The 21195-nt window shown below is 44.7% G+C and overlaps 3 protein-coding genes across 5 annotated transcripts in view; 1 reads left to right on the top strand and 2 right to left on the bottom strand.

Annotated features, from left to right (window-relative positions):
* UBE4A (ubiquitination factor E4A) overlaps positions 1-610 on the bottom strand; it is a 34467-nt gene extending 33857 nt beyond the window's left edge. The window contains exon 1 of one of the 2 annotated variants that reach the window (XM_004456318.5): positions 378-610. The gene's annotated coding sequence lies outside the window, so the exon portion shown is untranslated. The remainder of the gene's footprint in view (positions 1-377) is intronic. The other variant, XM_012524366.3, reaches the window with a different exon arrangement.
* A 2754-nt stretch (positions 611-3364) lies between these two features.
* On the bottom strand, positions 3365-12709 carry CD3G (CD3 gamma subunit of T-cell receptor complex). 2 transcript variants are annotated; one of them, XM_004456320.2, is made up of 7 exons: positions 12602-12709; positions 10958-10981; positions 8123-8344; positions 7419-7550; positions 6242-6285; positions 5788-5867; positions 3365-5200 (listed from the first exon to the last, which is right to left on the bottom strand). In XM_004456320.2, exons 1-6 carry the CDS (start codon positions 12654-12656, stop codon positions 5802-5804), a joined length of 543 nt encoding a protein of 180 aa, XP_004456377.1. In that variant the 5' UTR covers positions 12657-12709; the 3' UTR covers positions 3365-5200; positions 5788-5801. The 2 variants fall into 2 exon arrangements, with proteins under 2 accessions (XP_004456377.1, XP_012379821.1); XM_012524367.2 differs by lacking the exon at positions 10958-10981.
* A 1429-nt stretch (positions 12710-14138) lies between these two features.
* On the top strand, positions 14139-20704 carry CD3D (CD3 delta subunit of T-cell receptor complex). The gene is made up of 5 exons (XM_004456322.3): positions 14139-14249; positions 15871-16101; positions 16531-16662; positions 16925-16968; positions 17145-20704. The coding sequence occupies exons 1-5, from the start codon at positions 14195-14197 to the stop codon at positions 17208-17210; spliced, it is 528 nt and encodes a 175-aa protein (XP_004456379.2). The 5' UTR covers positions 14139-14194; the 3' UTR covers positions 17211-20704.
* Positions 20705-21195: the final 491 nt, after the last annotated feature.

Here is a 21195-nt window from a genome sequence, read left to right as displayed (position 1 = left end):
TTATCTTCTTTGGCACCTGGCTGTCTGTTTTCTTCTATTTTTTTAGCACTCCAGGTTCCGTAAGGGATTCGGGGCAAGGAAGGGGACCCACCCGACCCACGCACATCTAGAGTAAGGAGTTCAAAAGATATGCAAGCTTTACAAGGAATATGGCGAAGAGAGGAATGTGCAGAGACACTAGAAGCTGGGACACTGTAAGGGGTCCCAAATTAGACTGGGTCGAAGTCCATGAAGGAGAGGGTCACAGGTCAGGAAAGCACAGGAGAAGGAATCTGGAAGAAGTACAAGTGCAGAAGCCTGGACCAGAATTCAACTAGGGGGAAAACTCCCAATGCAGACGCTCCGATCCCCTCCCCTCAAGCTATTTCCACTCTTACCAGAGCCTGAAGAGCCAGCGACGACGACACGACAGAGTCTCAGCGGCCGAAGGGTTCCCACTTCCGACTCAACCTGGCAACCGGAACTTACATAATCTCTAGGCGCCGCGCTTGTGGAATCTCATCTCCGCGTCGGAAGAAGAGTTTATCGCCGCGAGGTAACTGGCGCGCAAACACCTCACGGCGCACGCGCTAGCGTGCTCGGCGCAGGCTGGAGGCGGGGCGGCGCTGACAGGAAGTGGCCCTGGGAACGGGTTCGTGGGGCGGGGATCTCGGTGGGGCGTTTTGGAGTTTAGCGGATTAAGAGGCGGGGTCTGGGAAGCGGGTGTAGACAGTACAGATATAAGAGGTCGCTTGGTATTTATTGTCCGCCGCCACGCCTGTGGGGCTCTGCTCTTTGTTCTGCCCGCCCCGGGCCTTTTCGAAGCAGCTTGTGCAACACTTTGTAGGTAATAGTAACAGCTGAAAGTTTTGAGCACGCTTTAGGTTTCAAGCAGTGTGCTAAAATGCGTTATCTTTGGGTTTCACGTCTCCATGAAATTGACAAGGTTATTGTGAGCTACAGAAGGCAGTAAAAGTAGCATGCCATTCAAGAGTAAAAAGCGCTGTGCAATGGGTATTTAGTATATTCGTTTCTTTATTCAAATATTTGAATGCTTACCATATTGGACGAACTGTTTTAGTACCTGAAGATACAGCGGTGGAGGAAGCACAAGACCATTCCTTTTCCACGTTTACAGTCTTATGAGGGTGGGGTGGCAAGGTAGCATTTAAAATCAATATGCAGGGAAGCGGATGTGGCTCAAGCAATTGGGCTCCTCTTTACTATATTGGGGTGAGGTGGGTGATGCGGTTCCCAGGTTTGGTTTCCGGGGCTTCCTGGTGAAGGCAAGCGGACCGCACTGCAGAGAGCTGGCCTGGCCTCTGACAGCTGGCCCCTGCCACCAGCTGACAGCAGCAAGACACAGCAAAAATAAAGAGACACAGAGGAAAGACAATGAGAAACACAACAAACCAGGGAGCTGAGGTGGCTCAAGTGATTGAGAGCCTCTCTCCCATGTCAGAGGTACCAGGATGGGTTCCTGGTGCCTCCTAAAGAGGAGAAGAGGAGGAGATACAGAACAACGTGCAGGAAATGGACACAGAGCAGACAGCGAGCCCAGGCGGTGGGGGGAATACATTTTTAAAAAATCTTTTTAAAAAGCCATATATTTTATGATTCCATTTTTAAAAAATCAATATACACATAAAGGATTTTTCAATACATAGTTCTGGTGGCTATCTGTTTTAAGAGTTGATCAAACTAATAGAGGATCAGGGAAAATTATGTGAGGGGGCTTTATGGGAATGCTCTTATTTTCTGCATCATTTTTCTGTAAACCTATAACTGCTTTTAGAAAATTGTTCAATAATGCTAGTCCTTATGCTCAAACTAATTCCACCTGGATCAAAGACTTAAATGTATAAAGTGAAATCAGAAAAATGCTGAAGGAATTAATGGGCAAACTTTTAAAAAAAGAATAATTTTAAAATGGGGAAGGCCTTTGTAAATATGAAATATAACCTAGAAGCCAGAAAAGAAAAGATCAGTGAATTCTGTCATGGACAGATATTTTAAAAATTCGCATGGAAAGCCAACCACAGGCAGAGTAAAAAAAACAAAATTGGAAAAAAAATCTGCAACTAATATCACAGAGAAAGAGCTACTTTCCCAAGTGTGTAAAGGGCTGCTGAAGTAAATAAAACAATCAAAGGATAGTCAATATGTCATGAAAAAGAAAAATGGCTTCCTCTCTTTTTTAAAAATTAAAAAATGCAAATTAAAACAATGGGAAGTGGATGTGGCGCAAGCTGATGGGCTCCCACCTACCACATAGGAGGTCCTGTGTTTGATTTCTAAAGATGATGAGCCAGACAGCTTGCTGGTGTGGTGAGCAGATGCAACAAGGTGGCACAACTGAGGAGACAGAAGATACAACAAGACATATAAAAAGCAGGGAGCAGATGTGGTTCAAGTGATTGGGCCCCTCTCTCCCACATGGGAGGTCCTGGATTCAGTTTCTGGTGCCTCCTAAAAAGAAGACGAGGAGACGCAGAGCACACAACAAACAGATAACAGAGAGCAGAGAGCAAGCGCAAACAACAAGGGGGAGGGAATACAAAACAAACAAAAATTACACTGGTGTGGTTGCCAGGGACTGCAGGGAAGGGGCATGAGGAGTGACTGCTTAATAGGTGCAGGGCTTCCTTTTGGGGTAATGGAAGAGTTCTGTAATGAGGTAGTGGTGATAATTGCACAACATTGTGAATATATATATTTTTTAAGATTTATTTTTTATTTTTCTCCCCCTCCCCCGTCTGCTCTCTGTGTCCATTTACTGTGTGTGTTCTGTGTCCGCTTGGATTCTTGTCAGTGGCACCAGGAATCTGTGTGTCTTTTTGTTGCATCATCTTACTGCGTCAGCTCTCCTCCGTGTGTGCAGCATCACTCCTGGGCGGGCTGAGCTTTTTTCGTGGCGGGGCAGCTCTCCTTACAGGGTGCACTCCTTGCTCATGGGGCTCCCCTACTCAGGGGACACCCCTGCGTGGCGGAGCACTCCTTGTGTGTATCAGCCCTGTGCCTGGGCCGGCTCACCACATGGGTAAGGAGGCCCTGGATTTGAACCCTGGACCTCCTATGTGGTAGGTGGGCACTCTATCCGTTGAGCCAAATCTGCTTCCCTGTGAATGTATTTAATGTCATGAATTGTACACTTTAAAATGGCTAAAATGGTAAATTTAATGTGGATTTATCCCAATTTTAAAAAATAAAACTCCACTGAGATGCCATTTTTAACTTATTAGATTGGCAAAGTTCTAAAGTTTAATCCTACATCATTGGAAAGAGTGTGGAGTAACAGGCACTCTAGTTTGTTGGTGGGAGTATATTTTTGTGCAACCTTTGAAAAGTGCAATTTTGCAATGTTAAATAAAATTACAAGCAGAGATACACTATGGCCCAACAAATCAATTTATTTGTATTTATGTTGCAAATAATCTTAACATGTTCAAAATGACATTTATTTTCAGACCTAAAACTATGAAACTTTTAGAAGACACAGGAGAAAATCTTTGTTACTTTGGGTTCAGCAAAGATTTCTTAGATATAACATAAAAAATACAAACCATAAAAGAAAAACATGATATGATGGTCTTCATCAAAATTTAAAAACTTTTGTACTTCAAAAGACACCATTGAGAAGATGGATAAGCCACAGACTGGGATTAAATATTTGCAAGTCACATATCTGCTAAAGGAATTGTATCTGGACTATATAAACATTTACAACTTAGTAAGACAACCAACCCAGTTCAAAGATGGGCAAAAGATTTAAATAGACATTTCTCCAGAGAATATATATGAATGAATAACATTTCTTAACACATGCAAATATGTTCAACACCATTTAGTCATTAGGAAAATGAAAATTAAAACCATATTAAGATAGCATTTTACAACCATTAGAATGGTTTTTAATAAAAAGGATGGTAAGAAATCTTGGTAAGGATGTGGAAAAGCAGGAAACTTCATACATTGTTTATGGGAATATAAAATGTTACAGTCACTTTAAGCGGTTTAGAAGTTTCTTGAAGAGTTAAACATAAATTTACCATATGACCCAGCAATTCTTCACTTCTGGCTCTCTACCCCAGAGCAATGAAAACAAATATCCACACAAAGACTTGCATGAGAATGGTCATAAAGCACTATTCATGATAGTCCAAAAGGGGGAAGAGCCCAAATAGCCTTCAGCTGGTGAATGGATTAGCAAAATGTGGTATATCCATATGATGGAATACTATTCAGCAATAAAAAGGAATGAAGTACTGATGCATGCTATAATATTGATGAGCCCTGAAAACCTTATGCTAAGTAAAAGAAGCAAAAACAAAACACCACATTTTGTATGATTCCATTTATTATGAAATGTCCAGAACAGACAAATCTAAGGAGTCAGAAAATAGATGGGGTGGGAACACTGTGTCTGCAAACTGTATAAGGAATCTTAAGGGGGTGAAGGAAATGTTCGAAAACTGGATTGTGGTGATGGTTGCACAACTGGGTATATTTAATAAAAATCATGGAAAACAGATGAAATCATTTTAAATGGGTAAATTTTATGGCATGTAAATTATGCCTCAAAATTGTTTTTAAAAGACATCTATACAATGTTAGTCATGGCAAGATTGTTGAAGGCAAAGGATTGGAACCAATTTAAATGTCCATCACCAGTGAACCGGTTGAAGAAATTATAGTATGTCTGTACATTGTGGCTGCAAAGAAAAAAGGGAGCTCTTTAAATACTGGTCCTTCAGGTTTTACTAGGTGAAAAGTGCAAGATGTATAGTAACATACCATTTGTGTAAAAATGGAATGTGTGTACATATAAGTGAGTGAATAATATGTACTTAAGAATTTGCTTGTATATGCCAAGAATATCTCCGCTTGGCTGTGGGACAGAGGTGGAAGCAGACTTTTTACTACATGTTTTGAACCATGTGAATTATGACCTATGCAAAAATTAAATAAAAATTTAAAAAAAAATCTATGTAAATAGACAATGATTTGACCTTTTCATTTTTCTTTTACTGAAAAATTATCTCCCAATAGGTGGCGCTCCTGAAACACCACATAAGAGTTTCTCTCTTCTTTGCATTTTATTATAAGAATAGCTCAGGTTTGCTTTGATGGCTTTTCTTCTCCATTTGTCACCTCTGGGAACTTTGAGTCTAGATTTAGAGCTCTCCAAATGATACTGATAACTGGATAGAAAGGAGAAGACCTGGATTGAAAAAAGAAAAATCGCAAATAGTTCTGTCTTCCCTTACTGAAGCTTCCGCTGCTTGATGGAATCAGAACTTCTGAGTGAGTGATTGAAAGGTTAATATGGGTCAGTGGTTCTGAACTAAGGGTGATTTGGTCCTGGAGGAGCTATTTGGCAATATCTGGAGACATATTTGTTTGTCATAACTGTGGGGATGCTACTGGCATCTAGTGGGTAGAATGCAGGAATGTGGCTAAACATCCCATAGTGCCTAGGACGGCCCCTCACCACAAAGAATTATCTAGCCCAAAATCTCAATAGTGCAGATTCTCAAAAGTGAGAATCCCTAAGATTAATATTCTGCAGCTCTATTTTAAAGGCCCTGCTCTAAGAGGATTTATAGATACACACAGCATTCACATTTTCCTAAGCTAAGAAAATCAGCACTGGCTCCAGTGCTTTAGAAAAGGGCCTCCACAATTACGCCCACACTACTGTCTGATGCTAATAGCTGCTTGAGGAAGGGAGATAGAGTTGGCAGCAGTTGGGACGGCAGGTAATGCAAGGGTACCTTCTTAGAATTGGTGTTTGAAGGATATACCTACTCTAAGTCCTGGGTTCACTTCTTCCTCAGTTGGTTTCCTTGAAGGTGGCTGTATTGGTCATCTTCCCGATCCTTGAGGGGCTGAAAGGAGAATATAGTTCATCAGCCCATTTGCCTCCATGCTCTATTAATTTGATGCATATTTATTGAGTGCTTTTTATGTGCAAGGCTTTGAGTGGGTGCTTCATGGTCCTGGGGCAGAGAGAGGGCAAGGAGATGGAGGCTGTAAATATAGTTTCTTTGTGTGCCCCTCTCAGTGTGTTCTTCAACTTTTTCTCACTAGGTCCTGACCTTAGTCTCTCTCAACCTTTCTCTTTATTTGATTCATTCTACCCAGAGGAATAGCTATCTCTTCACTGGCCTATGTATAATATCTTCCAAATAACTTGCCTTCAAATCCCAAAATTTTACCTCCACTAATGATAGCAGTGTTACTCTCATTCTTCATTCCTTACCTGGTAGAGTTGGTCATTGGGCAACAGAGTCTGCTTGTCTGAAGCTGCACAACAAACAAAAACACATACACAAGGTAGAATAGATAGTAAATTGGGTTATCTTCACATAATGGCATACTAAAAAGCAATAAGAACTAATGGACTATATACACCAAATAATATGAATAAATCTCATAAGCATCTCATTGGGTGAAATAAGCCACATACGAGAGTACTTCCTGAATGAGTCCATTTATATAAAGAACAAAAACAGGCAAAACTAATCCATGTTCTCAGAAGTCAAGGTACTGCTCACTCTTAAGTAGACATGGTGGCTGGAAGTGACCACAAGGACTGCTGGGGTGAGGTACTAGTCTCTATCTTAAAGAGAAAGAGCTGCGGGCTGGATTCATAGGTATGTTTGTTTTGTTAGCTTTTTTCCTGAGCTGTACACGTGTGATTCATACACTTTTCTTTATGTATGTTTTAAAAAGAACACAGAGAACATATTGAGGCAGGTTAGCTAGGTTAGCCAGGGAAATGAGAAGATGAGCCACAACATGGCCAACAGACAACATGGCTGCAAGACCTCGCTGAGACCTTGCATTTAACCTTGAGGTCCCAGTTTCTCTTTCCAGGACCTCCCCTTGGCTCTGGATATTCCAAACAGTCCTCACCATTGGCCCCCATCATAGGTTGGGTAACCAATAACAACTGGGGCCCATCCCCTTAGCACTAGCAAGGGGGAGGTATAATTGACAGTTTAAAAGGTAACCACACAAGGCAGAGCTTGCCGCTCTCTCTGCCTAGAGAAGCCCACACCAAATCTTGGTAGTTCCATCTTTCTCTTCCATTTCTCAGCAGGCTCTGTTCTTTCCCCCATTTCCCAATAAATTCTTTTTACTGGCTTAACTAAACTGGCATGTTCTTAAATTCATTTATGCAACATAGCCAAGAATCTAGAGGAATCCAATACTTACCCGTCTTCAGTATCACCGGGAGTGGGATCTTGAGACACATAAATATATCGTAAGACCACCAAATGTCCTTTTCTCCTGCCCCACAGAGACAAGGCCTTGCCTGACCAGGCACATTAGCAACATGTCCCAACTCATTCTCTTTTATTTGGTCTCTTTTGGTAGGAAGGAAACGGAGGGTCCCAGGTGGTGACACCTCTCATCTTAGAACATTCTTTTACCTCTTGACTGACGAGTTCCATCCTGCCCAGCAATGAAGTAGACTCCAACAGCGAGGAATAAAATGCTGACGATTTCAGCAAAGACAAAACCCGATACAGTGGCTGCATCCAGCTCAATGCAGTTCTGACACACTGTGGAAAAGGAAGGGACAAGCCTCCATCAGGGTGGGAAGGTGGTTCTACCTGGATCTTTTTTCTCCTGCCTACCAGCAAAAATGCCTCTGTCTGGGGCAGCAGGCTCCTCCCTCTGTGAGTGATATGGAAGATCCTTGGACCTGCAATCAATGCTTGATGTTCCTCAGGCCCCCAGGTGTCCCGGAGAAGCCCATGTAGTCTCCCTACTAGGAATGATATGGAATAGGAGGAAGATCAGATCCCCTTTTCCCTCCACAAATGCCCTCCACATTGCTGCTCCCCTTGTAATCTCCACCATCCCCAGACTGCCCTCTCGACTTTCAGAAAGGCTGAACTGATGATCCAGTTCATGCTGGCGACTACAGGACTGGCTATGCTTTTTCAAGAAACTGAGGGAACTGTCTTATTACATTCAAAAAGAGGCAAGCTGAGATTAGATTGAGAGCTGGATATTATACTGCTGCTCAGCAACTACTTCCACCCTCAACCCAGGCAGGAAGCTCTCTAGAACAGCAAGTACTGCATAATTTCACAACCAACCAACCAACCAACCAAAGGGGATTACATACTTCTAAAATATACTTGGAGTGGTACTAGATCATCCCCTGGTCCTTGACACCAATATATCCCTTGAGGATCCTTGTTAATACTTCCTAAATTCCACTTTCCTTCAGTTCCATTACTGATAGGCTTTCCATCTTCAAACCATGTGATAGGCTTCTTTTCTGAGGTACAAATCAGCAATACAGAACCGTCTTCTCGATTGTCATCCACTTTCACCAAAAGTTTTTCTGGAAAGGGAAAAAACATAATCTGGTATGGGTTGTGTCTCTGAAATTCTCCCCACCCCAGGATACCAGGAGAAGACCGTTAGAGCAGTGCTTCTCAAACATTAATGTGCACCTAAGTCACATGGAGATCTTGTTAAAAATTCAGGAGCTAACTTTTTTTTTTTTTAAGATTTATTTATTTTTATTTATTTCTCTCCCCTTCCCCCTGCCCTGCCCCAGTTGTCTGTTCTCTGTGTCTATTTGCTGCGTGTTCTTTTTTTGTCCGCTTCCATTGTTGTCAGCGGCATGGGAATCTGTGTCTCTTTTTGTTGCGTCATCTTGTTGTGTTACTTCTCTGTGTGTGCGGCACCATTCCTGGGCAGGCTGCACTTTCTTTTGCGATGGGCAGCTCTCCTTACGGGGCGCACTCCTTGCGCGTGGGGCTCCCCTATGCGAGGGCACCCTTGCATGGCACGGCACTCCTTGCGCGCATCAGCACTGCGCATGGGCCAGCTCCACACGGGTCAAGGAGGTCCGGGGTTTGAACCGTGGACCTCCCATTTGGTAGATGGACGCCCTATCCACTGGGCCAAGTCTGCATTCCAGGAGCTAACTTTTGTGCAAAGGACACTGTCAAGAAAGTAAAAGACAACCAAGAGAATGGGAGAAAGTATTTGCAAATTACCTATTTGATAAATTCTGTTTTTTTAAAAAAAGGTTTTATTTATTTATTTATTTCACTCCCCCCTTCCCCTCCTCCTGCCCTGCTGTTTCTACTGTCTGTGTTGTCTTCTTTTCTTCTTTTCTCCTCTCTAGGATTCACTGGGATTCGATCCTGGAGACCTCTGATGGGGAGAGAGGCTCCCTGTTAATTGTGCCACCTCAGGTCCTGGTTTGTGCTGTGCTTCACCTTGTCTCTGCCCTTGTCTCTCTTTTGATGCATCATCTTGCTGCATGACTCACTTGTGCGGGCACTGGCTCACCACGCAGGCACTTGCGCAGGCACTGGCTTGTTGTGCGGGCATGCTTTCTCTTCTTCTTTTTCGCCAGGAGGCCCCAGGGATTGAGCCCAGGTCCTCCCATATGGTAGGCGGAAACTCTACCACTTGAGCCACATCTGCTTCCCTATCTGATAAGAGTTTAACATGCAGAATATTTAAATAATCCCTACAACTTAACAGTAAAAAAACCATCCCAATTAAAAAGTCGACAAAAGACTCAAATAGACATTTCTCCAAAAAAGATACATAAATGGTCAGTAAGAACATGCAAAGATGTTCAACATCATTAGTCATTAGGGAAATGCAAATCAAAACCATAATGAAATACCACTTCCCACCCAATGGATGGCTATTAAAAAAAAAGGAAAATTGTAAGTATTGGTGAGGCTATGGAGGATTTGGAACCCTCCTGCATTGCTGGCAGGAATGTAAAATGGTACAGCCACTGTGGAAAATAGTTTGACAGTTCCTCAAAATGCTAGACATAGAATTACCATATGATTCAGGAATTCTACTCCTAGGTATATACCTCAAATAGTTGAAACCAGATATTTGCTCTCAATACTCAAAGCAGCATTATTCACAGTAGCCCTAAGGTGGAAACAACTGAGTGTCTCTGAACAGATGAATGGATAAACAAAATGTAGTATATATCATACAATGGAATATTATTCAGTCATAAAAGGGGATGGAGTTCTGATACATGCTAAAATATAGATAACATTTGAAAACATTATGAAAGTGAAATCAGGCAGACACAAAAGGACAAGTATTGTATGATTCCACTTATATGAAATATCTAGAGTAAGCAAATTCATAGAGACAGAAAGAAGATTAGAGGTTACTAGAGGCTGAGAGGAAGGGAGGAGGGGAGTCGTTGCTTAATGGGTAGGGAGTTTTTGTTTGGGATGATGAAAAAGGTCTGGAAATAGTGGTGATGGTTGTACAACAGTGTGAATGTGCTTAATGACACTGAAATGGTTAAAATTATTTCAAAAATAAAACTGATGAAAACCAATAGCTCATTTGCTAGTATTCTACCCAATGTCAGTTTGCTTGTTTCCATAATGTACCATATTTATTTATTACCATTGGGAGACTCTGGGTGAAGTGTACACAGGACCTCTCTGTACTACTTTTGAGATTTAATGTGAAACTATAATTATTTCAAAATAAAAAGTAGGAAAAAACAACAACAGGATTTGGTGAAGAATGGCTGAGCCTACTGAGAACTCTGTTCAGTTTGTTCACCAGTCAACTTTTGCAGGAATAACTGCAACAAATGACAAAAACAACAAAATTCTTCAGGTCTAATCAGTAGTTCTGGAGAGAGGGTGATATTCTGCATTTCTAGCATGCTCCCAGGTGATGCCGATGCTGCTGGCTCATGGGTCACACTCTGAGTAGCACCTAGCTGCTAAGGTCCTGTTTTCCTGTAAGAACCAATTAATTGCTTAGTTACAGGAAACCTGCCCAGAACAGGTCATGGCTGGTCATTGATTTGGTTCATAATGGAGAGGTCAGCTGTCCATTCCCCACCAGCCCATCGGTCCTAAGCTGTCCACTCCTGTAGTGGCCATATTTCTGTGAATTTACTCAGAATTTGAGGATGAAAAGAAGCCATTTCCCCTACCTTGTTTTGGTTGGGCCACAGTATCTGTAGAGACAGAAGAGAGACAGAGGATCAGCTGGGCATGGAATTGTTCAGATGCCCTGAGGTGTCATTTCCATGGTCAATTGAAGCCAAGATGGAGATCCTAATCCATAGGAAGGACACCATCTGTATCCACTTCCCAGGACTGTAGCCTCAGTCACCAAATCGTACTCAGGATATAGCTGTACAGTCCAGAATGCACTGCTCCTTGAGCTGCTAAAACCTTGGCAAGGAGTGTGTGTGCCCTAGCCAAAGAATCCAGAGCCTTTAAGAGATGAGTTACTTCTGAAACCTTCAACCTTGATGATCCATTTCTTGTAGAAACCCTAGATGTACCAGGGGAGTTAGCTATCCAATAGCCATCACCCATCAAAACTCAGAGTTCAATTCAATTGGATTCAATCAAACATTTACTAAGTACTATATACCTGACAAATTTAGGCATTGTCAAAGAAAAGGGCAGTCATAAGAAGAACTAGGCGCTACTTCCAAAGAGTTTACAATGAAGTAGAAAAATACACACACATATCATTAATATAATTGAACTTATTATATATGTTAGCATATATATGAATGCATAGGTAGGTGGGAGAAGCTATTGATTTTGCCGAGAGCAGAGGATCAGGGAAGGCTTCCTGTTTAGTTTAGGCCTCCTATTTAGTTGGTTGAAAACACTGCTGCTCTTATGGCCGTTTCTCTTCCGCTTCCTTTCCATTTATGTCCTCAGCCACCTGCACTTCCTTTCTCTGAGTCTCAGGGGGTAAGTTTACCTTCCCCTCTGTGCCCTGGATCCCACTCTGACCCCATCCTTACAAAACTGATTCCAGGATCTTGCTCCATTCCCTATTTTCTCCTTTAATTGAGAAATATGCTCAGGTTTCTCTCATCTCAAAAAAGAAAAAAAATTCTTCCATTTACTACTTAATCTCTTCTCCCTTCTCACCCAAACTTCTTTTAAGAATAGTCTACGCTTGCTGCTCTTTATCATTTGCTCTTCATCTTCTACTCATTTCCATTTGACTTCCACTTCCACTACCCTACTGAAACTGTTCTAAGTCATCCTTGACCCACTTCCTGTTGGATATTGTCAATTGAATATTGATACAGGTACCCCCAACCCAAACTGGTAACATTGAAACTGTCTCCCCAATAAGACCGTGAGTTCCTTGGGGTAGAAAACTTTTATTCATATTTCCATCATCCTGGCCTATCACATACCTCAGTCCTATTTGTGGTCTAGTTGACCAATTGACCCGCTTAGTGAGTGAACGCTTCAGAGGTCTGCTCCTCCCCAGCTCTGAGTGAGGGAGCACACACCTCTTCCTTTCAGCTTCCTGGCCTACGCATTTCAAGCCTAAGATGGCGGCAGAATGGCCCCCTCTCTAGCCAGTTAAGTTCTCTGTTTTCTCTCCGAGACAAGGACCCCATCTCTCCCTCGTAGCACTGCTCTTTAACAGAGAACACTAAGGGGCCTCATTTTTATCCCTCCTCCTCTGACTCTACTGTGACCGCTGAGGTTGGTGTGTGGTTAGAGATCTCAATATTCCTGTCCCCCTTGCTGATGACCTCTTTCCTTGAGCTGTTTCCCGGGCTGCCAGACCCTCTGGAGGAGGGGGTGCTTACCTTGAAGAAGAATGGTGACCAGCAAGAGGCCAGCCAGACCCTTCCCCTGCTCCATGTCGGTGTCCGTCCTCCCCCCTCAGGAGCTCTGAGCAGCCTCTAGCGTAGGCAGCCCGCGCAGTGGTGTGCCTGGCTCCGCCCAGCCCCTTAGGGTGGGGGCCCTTGTGAGGAGGCAAGAACACAGAGCCTCCACCCTCTGCTTCAAGTGTGGGGAGGCAAGGGCCTGAGCCAGCTGCAGGTGCAGGTGTCTTTTGTGTTCCCTTTAAGGCTCTGGGTCTGGATGTAGGGGAGGATGGTGGGGAAGGAGAGGGAGAGCAAGCTAGATTCCCATCTCAGAGATGTCCCTTTCACCGAGAGTCCTCTGTATGTTGGGTGGGAGATGGTCCTGAGCCCCTCTCTTCAGGAGGGGGATGTATTTCCCTGCTACGGGTTGTTGCTGGAACTAATGAAATTAGGTGGGGACCCTCAGGTGCTTGGAGCTGAACGGAAAGCCACGTCAGTTCTTCATTCAGACATTTTCCACTGTTCTTTTGAGATGAGGTGGTCAAAGGGGTGCCTGCCTGGAAGGGTATAGGTGGGACAAGTTCCACCAAACACGCCAGCACATCCCCAGGGGCAGGGCATGGACTGAGTTTCCAGGAGCTCTGGCCCATCTCCCTTAGCTGGTCAATCAGCGAGTCAGATGTTTCCAGAGCTCCCTCTTTGCCAGCACAAGCTGGGTGGTGGGGATACAGCAGTGAGCAAGGTAGGTGTGATCTCTGTCTTCAGGTAAATTACAGTCCACCTGGGGCAGTGCTGTGTTTCAGATCCCTAAGGGCCACAGGATGATAAAAGTCCATTTGTCTCCTGGGGAGGCTCAATTCTGCCTGCGAATCAATTATATTGTCATTAACATCTACCTCTTACTGAGCGCATAGAATGTGCTAGGCAACATGCAGTCAGTTTTTTCGAATCCTTATAGTAATCCTGGGGCAATTCAGCTCTGAAGAACTAGTTACCTGACAGGTCCTGATCCTGCAGGTAGGTGGTACTGGAGCCAGGGTTCAAATTTCTGCCTGGGTAGCTTCAAAGCCTGAACTTCCCCTGGCAAGCAGCTGCTTGGTCTGGTGGCCCAGGCTGCCCAGTGAAGGCCCCCCAAGGAAAGAGCAGAAATAGGGGGGACTGAGCTGCTTATGGCTTGTGTGAGGGGGCTCACGGCTTCTCACAAAGGATTTTGAGAAACGGCAGTTTTTAGGTAGTGCATAAGTGTTTTTTTGTTCTTAACAGGGACCCGAAGTTCTTGCTTTTGATCGGTGACTCAGGTAAGGCCATCCTAAAGCCCCTTTCATGTCCCAGAAGTTCAGGCAACTTTTCCAGTGTCTGCTTTCCCTTCTCCTCCCTGCTAGAAGAAAGAGCAATTTGCACCTGCTTCCTTCCTACCCCATCTGCAGCCTTCCCCCACCCTAACAGTGTCCCACCATCAAAGAGGTGCATGCCTTCTGGCTCCTCCCCCACCCTACCCTTTTTCCGGGTCCTTGTGAGTCAGTGAGGGAGGGCGGCTCTCACCCTGACTGGTAGTTCCGGAACCCGGATCTGCTGGATGATTTTGGCTGGAAGATGGAGCACAGCAGATTTCTAGCTGGCCTGATTCTGGCTGCCCTTCTTCTCCAAGGTAAGGCTGCTCTGGGTGGGTGGGAACCTTGGAGAAGTTTCCTGAGAGGGCCATTACCCTTGAGAGTAAGATCCATCCGAAAGTGGTCGATCTTGCTTCACTTCACCAGGCACCCCCGGGTGTCGAGGAGGCAGGGCTGGGATGTAGCACAGGGCCTGGGAAACAGGCCCTTGACTTCTGACTGACTCCAGCTGCGGGTGCATCATAGTCTTGAATCTCTCTCTGAAGGCCAGAGAGTGGTAGGAAATGGCGTGGTATGTGAATGCCTGGGCCTTGGGTGGTAGTGGCAGCGGAGCTACATGCACTGCTCCTTCTGGGGCAGATAGCTTGGCCCTTTGGCCATCTATTTCCATCATCATCTGGACCCATGCCCCCCAAATCAAGGGAATGCCTTAAGAGAAAAGTTAGCTGTAGGTTTAGCAGGAGGGAGGGCAGATTTGGGGGGGCTATTGAACAGTCAATAGGAAAACCAGCTCATCCCGGATTGTCCAGGGCTGTCCTGAAAGTCCTGGTCCCAGGAAGCTTCCCAGTCCTGGGCAAAATGGGATGATTGGTCATCTAATAGCTTCAAAGGACACCCAGATTCCACTGCACACAGATTCCCAAGGAATACACAACTGTAGGATGTGTAGAGTATAATCTATACGTGTCTCCCTGAGTGTCTTCTCACATACGCCTGGCTTCTTCAGAGGCACAAGAAGCAGCTATTTGGAAATGTTCTATGGAACTTGGAATTATCCAAATTGGTAACTGAGTATGCCCCTCAGAGATAATGCAGATTCCACTTTTCCTTGGAGTTGGAGATAAAGGTTTCAGTGCCTCATTGGGCTGTGGAGATGTTCATGGGCTGTCAGAGCAATTCAGTGGATTTTGAAAGACCCCATGCTTACCTCCAGCCTAATGGTCCCACAAGACTTGACTTGTGTGGATGGCACACAGAAGCTGGAGCCCTGAGCAAGGATTCAATAAAAAAAAATTTTTACTCTCCCTCCCAGCAAAGGTGAAACAGCTAACAATCTTGACATGGGATTTGCCCTGAGCCTCCTTCTGGAACACTGGACTGCTAAATTATACCAGTGTTCTCTGCTCCCCCCAATCCCCATCCATCAATGGGCCTGGCAAAAGCTTGGGCAATGAGAGCCCATTCCCTTGGTTTTTGTTGTGGGGAGGGGATAACAGGGAGAAAAGAGGATGAGAAGTTGAAGAGGGAGTGTTGTAGATGGCTGGGAAGTAGGATTAGAAGTTTTCTCGGAGAAAAAAACGGGGTTTCTTCAACTGAGGAACATTCAGCCTTTCCCTCTCTCTTGCTTCAGCAGTCTATGCTCCCCACTTCCAGTCAGCAGTCTGAACTTATCTCCAGGAAGGTTCTCGATCAACCCAGCTCCATGGATTCCTCTTTTGCTCTGTGTCCCTCAAGCCCTGTCCTCTGTGTGGACTTGCCTCTGCAGTACATGCGGAGCATTCTGAAGTCTTCTTCTTGTGACTTCTGTCTGTTTCTCTTGAAACCACATACTGTCCTAGACTAGGAAAGTGGTCTTTCTTGAGTATGAGCCTCAGCAGAACAAGGGGTCTGATTCAAACCAGAGGGCTGGCACCTATTGTGGTGATGTTTTTTATTTAGTTTTTTCATTAGTGAGTCCCTTCAAGATATCTGTGGAGGAACTTGAGGACAAAGTGTTGTTGAATTGTGATAACAACATCACCCGGCTAGAGGGCACAGAGGGGACACTGCTCTCGGGAAATAAACTTCTGGACTTGGGAAAACGCGTCCTGGACCCACGAGGAGTGTATCAGTGTAACACAACGGATGATAAAACCAGCCAAACATCTACCTTGCAAGTCTATTATCGAAGTATGTTCCTCCTGGGCCCTTTGGGTTGGAATGAATGGGGCCTCTGCATGGAAACTTTCTGGCTGCAGGGAACTGTGGTGAACCAAGCTGCTCTCTAAACAAATTCGGGCCACTCTTGTAATCGTCTCAGGTGGGGGCCCAGAGTGGGAGAGAGAGCTCAGCTGAGGGAGCAGGGGAGCAGGGACGGCGCTTGGTTGGGAGAGCGGTGTGGGCCACTTCCTTGTCTGAAGTCCTTCAGAGTTGAAGCTACTTCTTGGCTTTCCGCAGGGATTCCTTGGGCTGAAAGGTAGAGGTGGCCACAGCAAGGCCATCAGCATGCCTTCCTCCCCGATCTTCCTGAAGCATGAGAGAGGCTGGGGCTGCCTTGGGAGGCAGAGAAGGTTGTTCCCTGATCCCGAAGCCCTCTCCTCTCTCCTCCCTCCACTGCAGTGTGCCAGAACTGTGTGGAGCTGGACTCAGCCACCCTGGCTGGCATCATCGTCACTGACGTCATTGCCACTCTGCTCCTGGCCTTGGGAGTCTACTGCTTTGCTGGACACGAGACTGGAAGGCTCTCTGGAGGTAAGTGGAGGAAACAGAGCATGTGAATGAGCTTCAGTTCCTGCTGGGGAGTAAGGCAGGTGGAAAGGGTTGCTCTCATTCAGGAGTCACTCTCCAGTGTCCTCAGGACTCCTGCACCTGGCTGTTGAAAGAACCTGTGTGCCCATATTTCTCCAAAGACTCCCGAGGGTGTGAGCAGCTGCAGTGCCCCTGCAGTGTTCATGGGGCCTTTCTGCCCCAGCCTCCTAAGCCCCCCATGACCCTCTTTCCATGGTTCTTCCAGCTGTGGACACTCAAGCTCTGTTGAGGAATGACCAGCTCTATCAGGTGAGCCCTGAGGGGAAGGGTGGGAGAGGGTGGAGGGGCTGATCCTGGGTGTGATGTGTACTTGCAAAGGGTCCTAGTGAGGGATTCATGAGACACCAGCTCTCATCTCTGGGGCCTGCTGGGGTCTCTCTGGAGAGCTCTGACCCTGCTTCACTGTCCCCCTTCTTGCCTCTTAGCCCCTCCGAGATCGGGATGACGTGCAGTACAGCCGTCTTGGAGGAAACAGGCCTCGGAACAAGTGAACCTGAGACAGTGGCTTGTAGGAGTATCGTTTATCAATGGTACCTTCCTCCTTGCTCTGCCAACAGAAATGTCCTCTTTCACTCAGCAAGTGCCTGGGTGTTCCCAGGCTCCTGGGCAAGAGTCACCCTGACTTGGCCAAGACCTTGTCCTCCAGGCCCACCCTGCCCACCTGTGTCCTTCCCTCATCTCTTCCTTTCCTCTGCTCCCATGGATAGAGGCAGGTGGGTTACCTCCCCTCAGCTCCTGGCCTCTGGGTTTTCTAGCCCCATGGGTTCCCTGGGTGAAGTAGCCACCCCACCACACTCCTTCGGTTCCTTGTTGACTCCGGTCCCCTATCAGCACCCTTTGGCTGCCCCACCTCAGCGGAGGGCGGGCTGCAGAGTTCAGGGGCCCAGCTACATAGAGGCTGTGGGGTTTCCATGACATCATGAGCGGGGGTGGCGGAGACATCAAGGGCCCTGGGACTCACTTCTTGTCAAGACTCGAAGGTGGGTGGTGTGTGTGACCAAGTCTTCCTGCTGCTGAGGGGTTGCCCTGGCCTTCTGGCCCCTTAGCTACGAGGACTCTCAGCTGTGCCCTTTGACAGGTCCTCTCCCAGGACCTGTCCCTGCCCTGCACCTGCGCTCTGCATGATAAACTGGGATCAAAACTCCTTCACCAATGAAAACACATTATCTCTCTCCCTCCACTCGGAAGACTGGGCTTTGAGAGTGGGTGTGGCTTGGGATATTTTCAATAGGTGTCACCTTCAGGCAGTGAGTTAGTGTTGGCTCTGTAACTTTGAGAGCCTGAGGGACTTATTAAAATTGCAGCTACTTGGGTCTCACTTGAAGCAGGCATGCCTCAGGGGATGCTGATGCAGCGCAATTTTAGAGAACCTCTGGGTTAGAGGAAGAATTGAGGCCACTTACTCTCTTGTGTCCTTTTTGCCTGTTACTGGCTTTCCACAGCTGGGAACCCCTCCCTTTGTTCTCCAGTACTGAAGTATTTAAACACCATCTGAAGTAGTTTAGTGACGGGGGGGGGAAGCTTCCTGGACCAGGGTTCCCGGAAGAGAAAATAATTAAAATCACATTGCTAGAGCTCTTGATGCTGCTGCCCACTATCTCCTCCAAATACACTCAGACCCTAATTTTGTTAGAGACAGAATGAACTCCCAGTTTACACAGGCTTCATTCCACGGTGATGATTGATTCCTCCTCTGCATTCCTACCACTGTAGCCCTCCTAACCTGAGGTCCTACTTTCACATTGGATCTCTCTACCTTGGGCACCTCGCAGGCCCTGAGCTTCACCAGGACTTTCCACATCCCGCTCACCTCCTTATATTGTATTCCCCATATGGGTGTGCCCCATCTTCCCTCACATCCCCGTAGACCTCTGGTTCTCAATGTTGGCTGCACATAGGAACCTCCTGCGGAGCTTTAAAAATGCTATGCCTGGGTGCCACCCCCAGAGATTCTGGTTGAGTTGTGGAGTGCAGCTTGCGCATCAGGAATTTTAAAACTGCCTAAGGTGATTCTAACGTGAAGTCAAGGCTGAGAATCACTGCCCTCCACCTGAACCCTTCCTGAATCTTGTATCCCTTCTAACTCTCTTTTGTGCCTTAAAAAAGACATGACATATAGTTTGCAACAAACGTCTCATGACAATACAAGGTCTTGGTGGAGGGTTGATGTGTGGGACCCCTGTATGATGTTATGCATGTTTGCTTTGTAAGTTCACAACTTTTACTGTACACTTAATTGTTTATGTATGGTCATATATAAATGATCTAAAGATAATAATAATCGGATTGGTTAGGGGAAAAATAACTGTTTAGTAGTAATATTTTGACAATGTTCTTTAATCATTAGTTAAAAAGGTTTAAAAACAATGCAAGTTATTGGTGGTAGGGTGAGATGTTATATGTGTTTGATGTGATATGTTTGTTTTTTAAATTCACAACTATTACGCATTTATTGTTTATGTATGAGTGATGTATTTCAATTAAAAAAGTTAAAAAGAAACAAAAACAAAAAACACATGATGTATTATTGACATAAGTAAACTGCACATATTTAAAGTGTACAATTTGGTAAACGTTGGCATGTGCATACACAGCAAGATAGTTACCATCTCCACCACCTACGAGAGTTTCCTTGTGCCCCTTTGCCATCCCTCCCTCCACCCTGCTGCACTGCCCCCTGCAACCACTGATCTGCTTTCTGCCACTATCGGTTTTCATTTCCTAGTCTTTTATGTAAATGAAATCATATAATGGTACTCTTCTTTTGTCTGGCTTCTTTCATTCAACATAATTATTTTGAGATTCAATCATCTTGTTGTAGGTATCAACAACAGCTCATTCCTTTTTATTGTTACGTAGAATTCCATTGTATAGATGTACTATTATTTGTCCATCCATTTACTTGTTTATAATCTTTGGGATTATTTACTGTTTTGGGCTACTACAAATAAAGCTGCTGTGAACGTTCCTATACAAGTCACGGTGTGGACATATGCTTTTTTTTTTGAATAAAAATATATATTTCTCATTTAATGTACTGGATACATATAACTTTCAAAAAATCATACACTGTGTTACACAATATATTTGGTTGGACATATGCTTTTATTTCTCTTAGATAAATACTCAGGAATGGAATGGCTGAAATATATGATAGGTGTATGTTTAACCTTTTAAGAAGGTTGTTTTGACTTTTCTAAATCGTTTGTACTCTGTATGAATTTTAAAAATAAATTCTCAATTACTACAAAAAGACTGCAGGGATTTTTATCAGGATTGCATTGAATTTATAGATCATTTTGGGGGAGAATTCACATCTAAACAATGAAAATTAAGACTTTCAGTCCATGGACACATCTTTTATCAGATTTATCCCTAAGTGTTTTATATTTTTGATGCTATTGAAAATGGTATTAAACTTTTAAAAATATATAATTGTTCATTGCTAGTATATAGAAATACAGTGGATTTTTGTTGATCTTGTATCTTTTAAACTTACTAAACCCACTTATTAATTTTAGTAGCTTTTTTTTTTTAAGATTCCTTTGGATATTCTACATAGATTGTCATGTTGCCTGTGAATGAAGACAATTCAATTTTTCCCTTTCCAATTTGCATGCATTTTATTTCTGTTTCTTGGCTTATTGCAGGGGCTAGAAAATGCAGTACAATGTTGAACAGAAGTAGAATAAAATAACATCCTTGCTTTGTTTCTGACCTTAGGGGGAAAACATTTATTCTGTCATCATGGAGTATGATGGTAGCTGTAGAATTTTCCTAGATGCCTTTTGACAGGTTGAGGAAGTTCCCCTTTCTTACTAGATTGCTGAAAAATTTTTATTAAAAATAGATGTTGGATATGTTAAATGCTTCTTTTGCATCCATCGAGATGATTATAGTGCTTTACTTTTTTAGTCTAATATGGTATTTTACACTGATGGCTTGAACTGTTAAAACAATCTTACATTCCTGAAATAAACTTGGTCACCTGAGCTCCCTGGTCTGCGCGTTTCTCACTGTCTCTCTTCTGTGTCTCCCTTTGTTGTGTCATCTTGCTGCACCAGCTCTCTGAGGGTGGGCCTCAGCTCTCCATGGCATGGGCCAGCTTGCCTTCAGCAGGTGGCCTGGGGTTCGATTCCCATATGGAAGATGGGAGCCTAATCATTTGAGCCGCATCCGTTTCCCAATAATGTCCTTTTGAGTCTTCTCTTCTCCTTTGTTAGATCCTGTCTGGCATCATGTGTTGCCTTTTTTTAAGAAACTTTAAAAGAGATTTATTTCTCTCCCACCCCCGTTGTCTGCTGTCAGTGGCACCAGGAATCTGTATCCCTCTTTTTGTTGTGTCATCTTGGTGCGTCAGCTCTCCATGTGTGCGGTGCCACTCCTGGGTGGACTGTGCTTTTTTCATGCAGGGTGGCACTCCTTGTGTGGTGCACTTCTTGCATGTGGGACTTCCCTACGTGGGGGCATCCCTGC

This window comes from Dasypus novemcinctus, chromosome 27 (genome assembly GCF_030445035.2).
Source record: "Dasypus novemcinctus isolate mDasNov1 chromosome 27, mDasNov1.1.hap2, whole genome shotgun sequence".
Lineage (NCBI taxonomy): Eukaryota > Metazoa > Chordata > Mammalia > Cingulata > Dasypodidae > Dasypus > Dasypus novemcinctus.
Note: the sequence above shows the minus strand (reverse complement) of the source record. Positions and strands in the feature narration are given on the sequence as shown.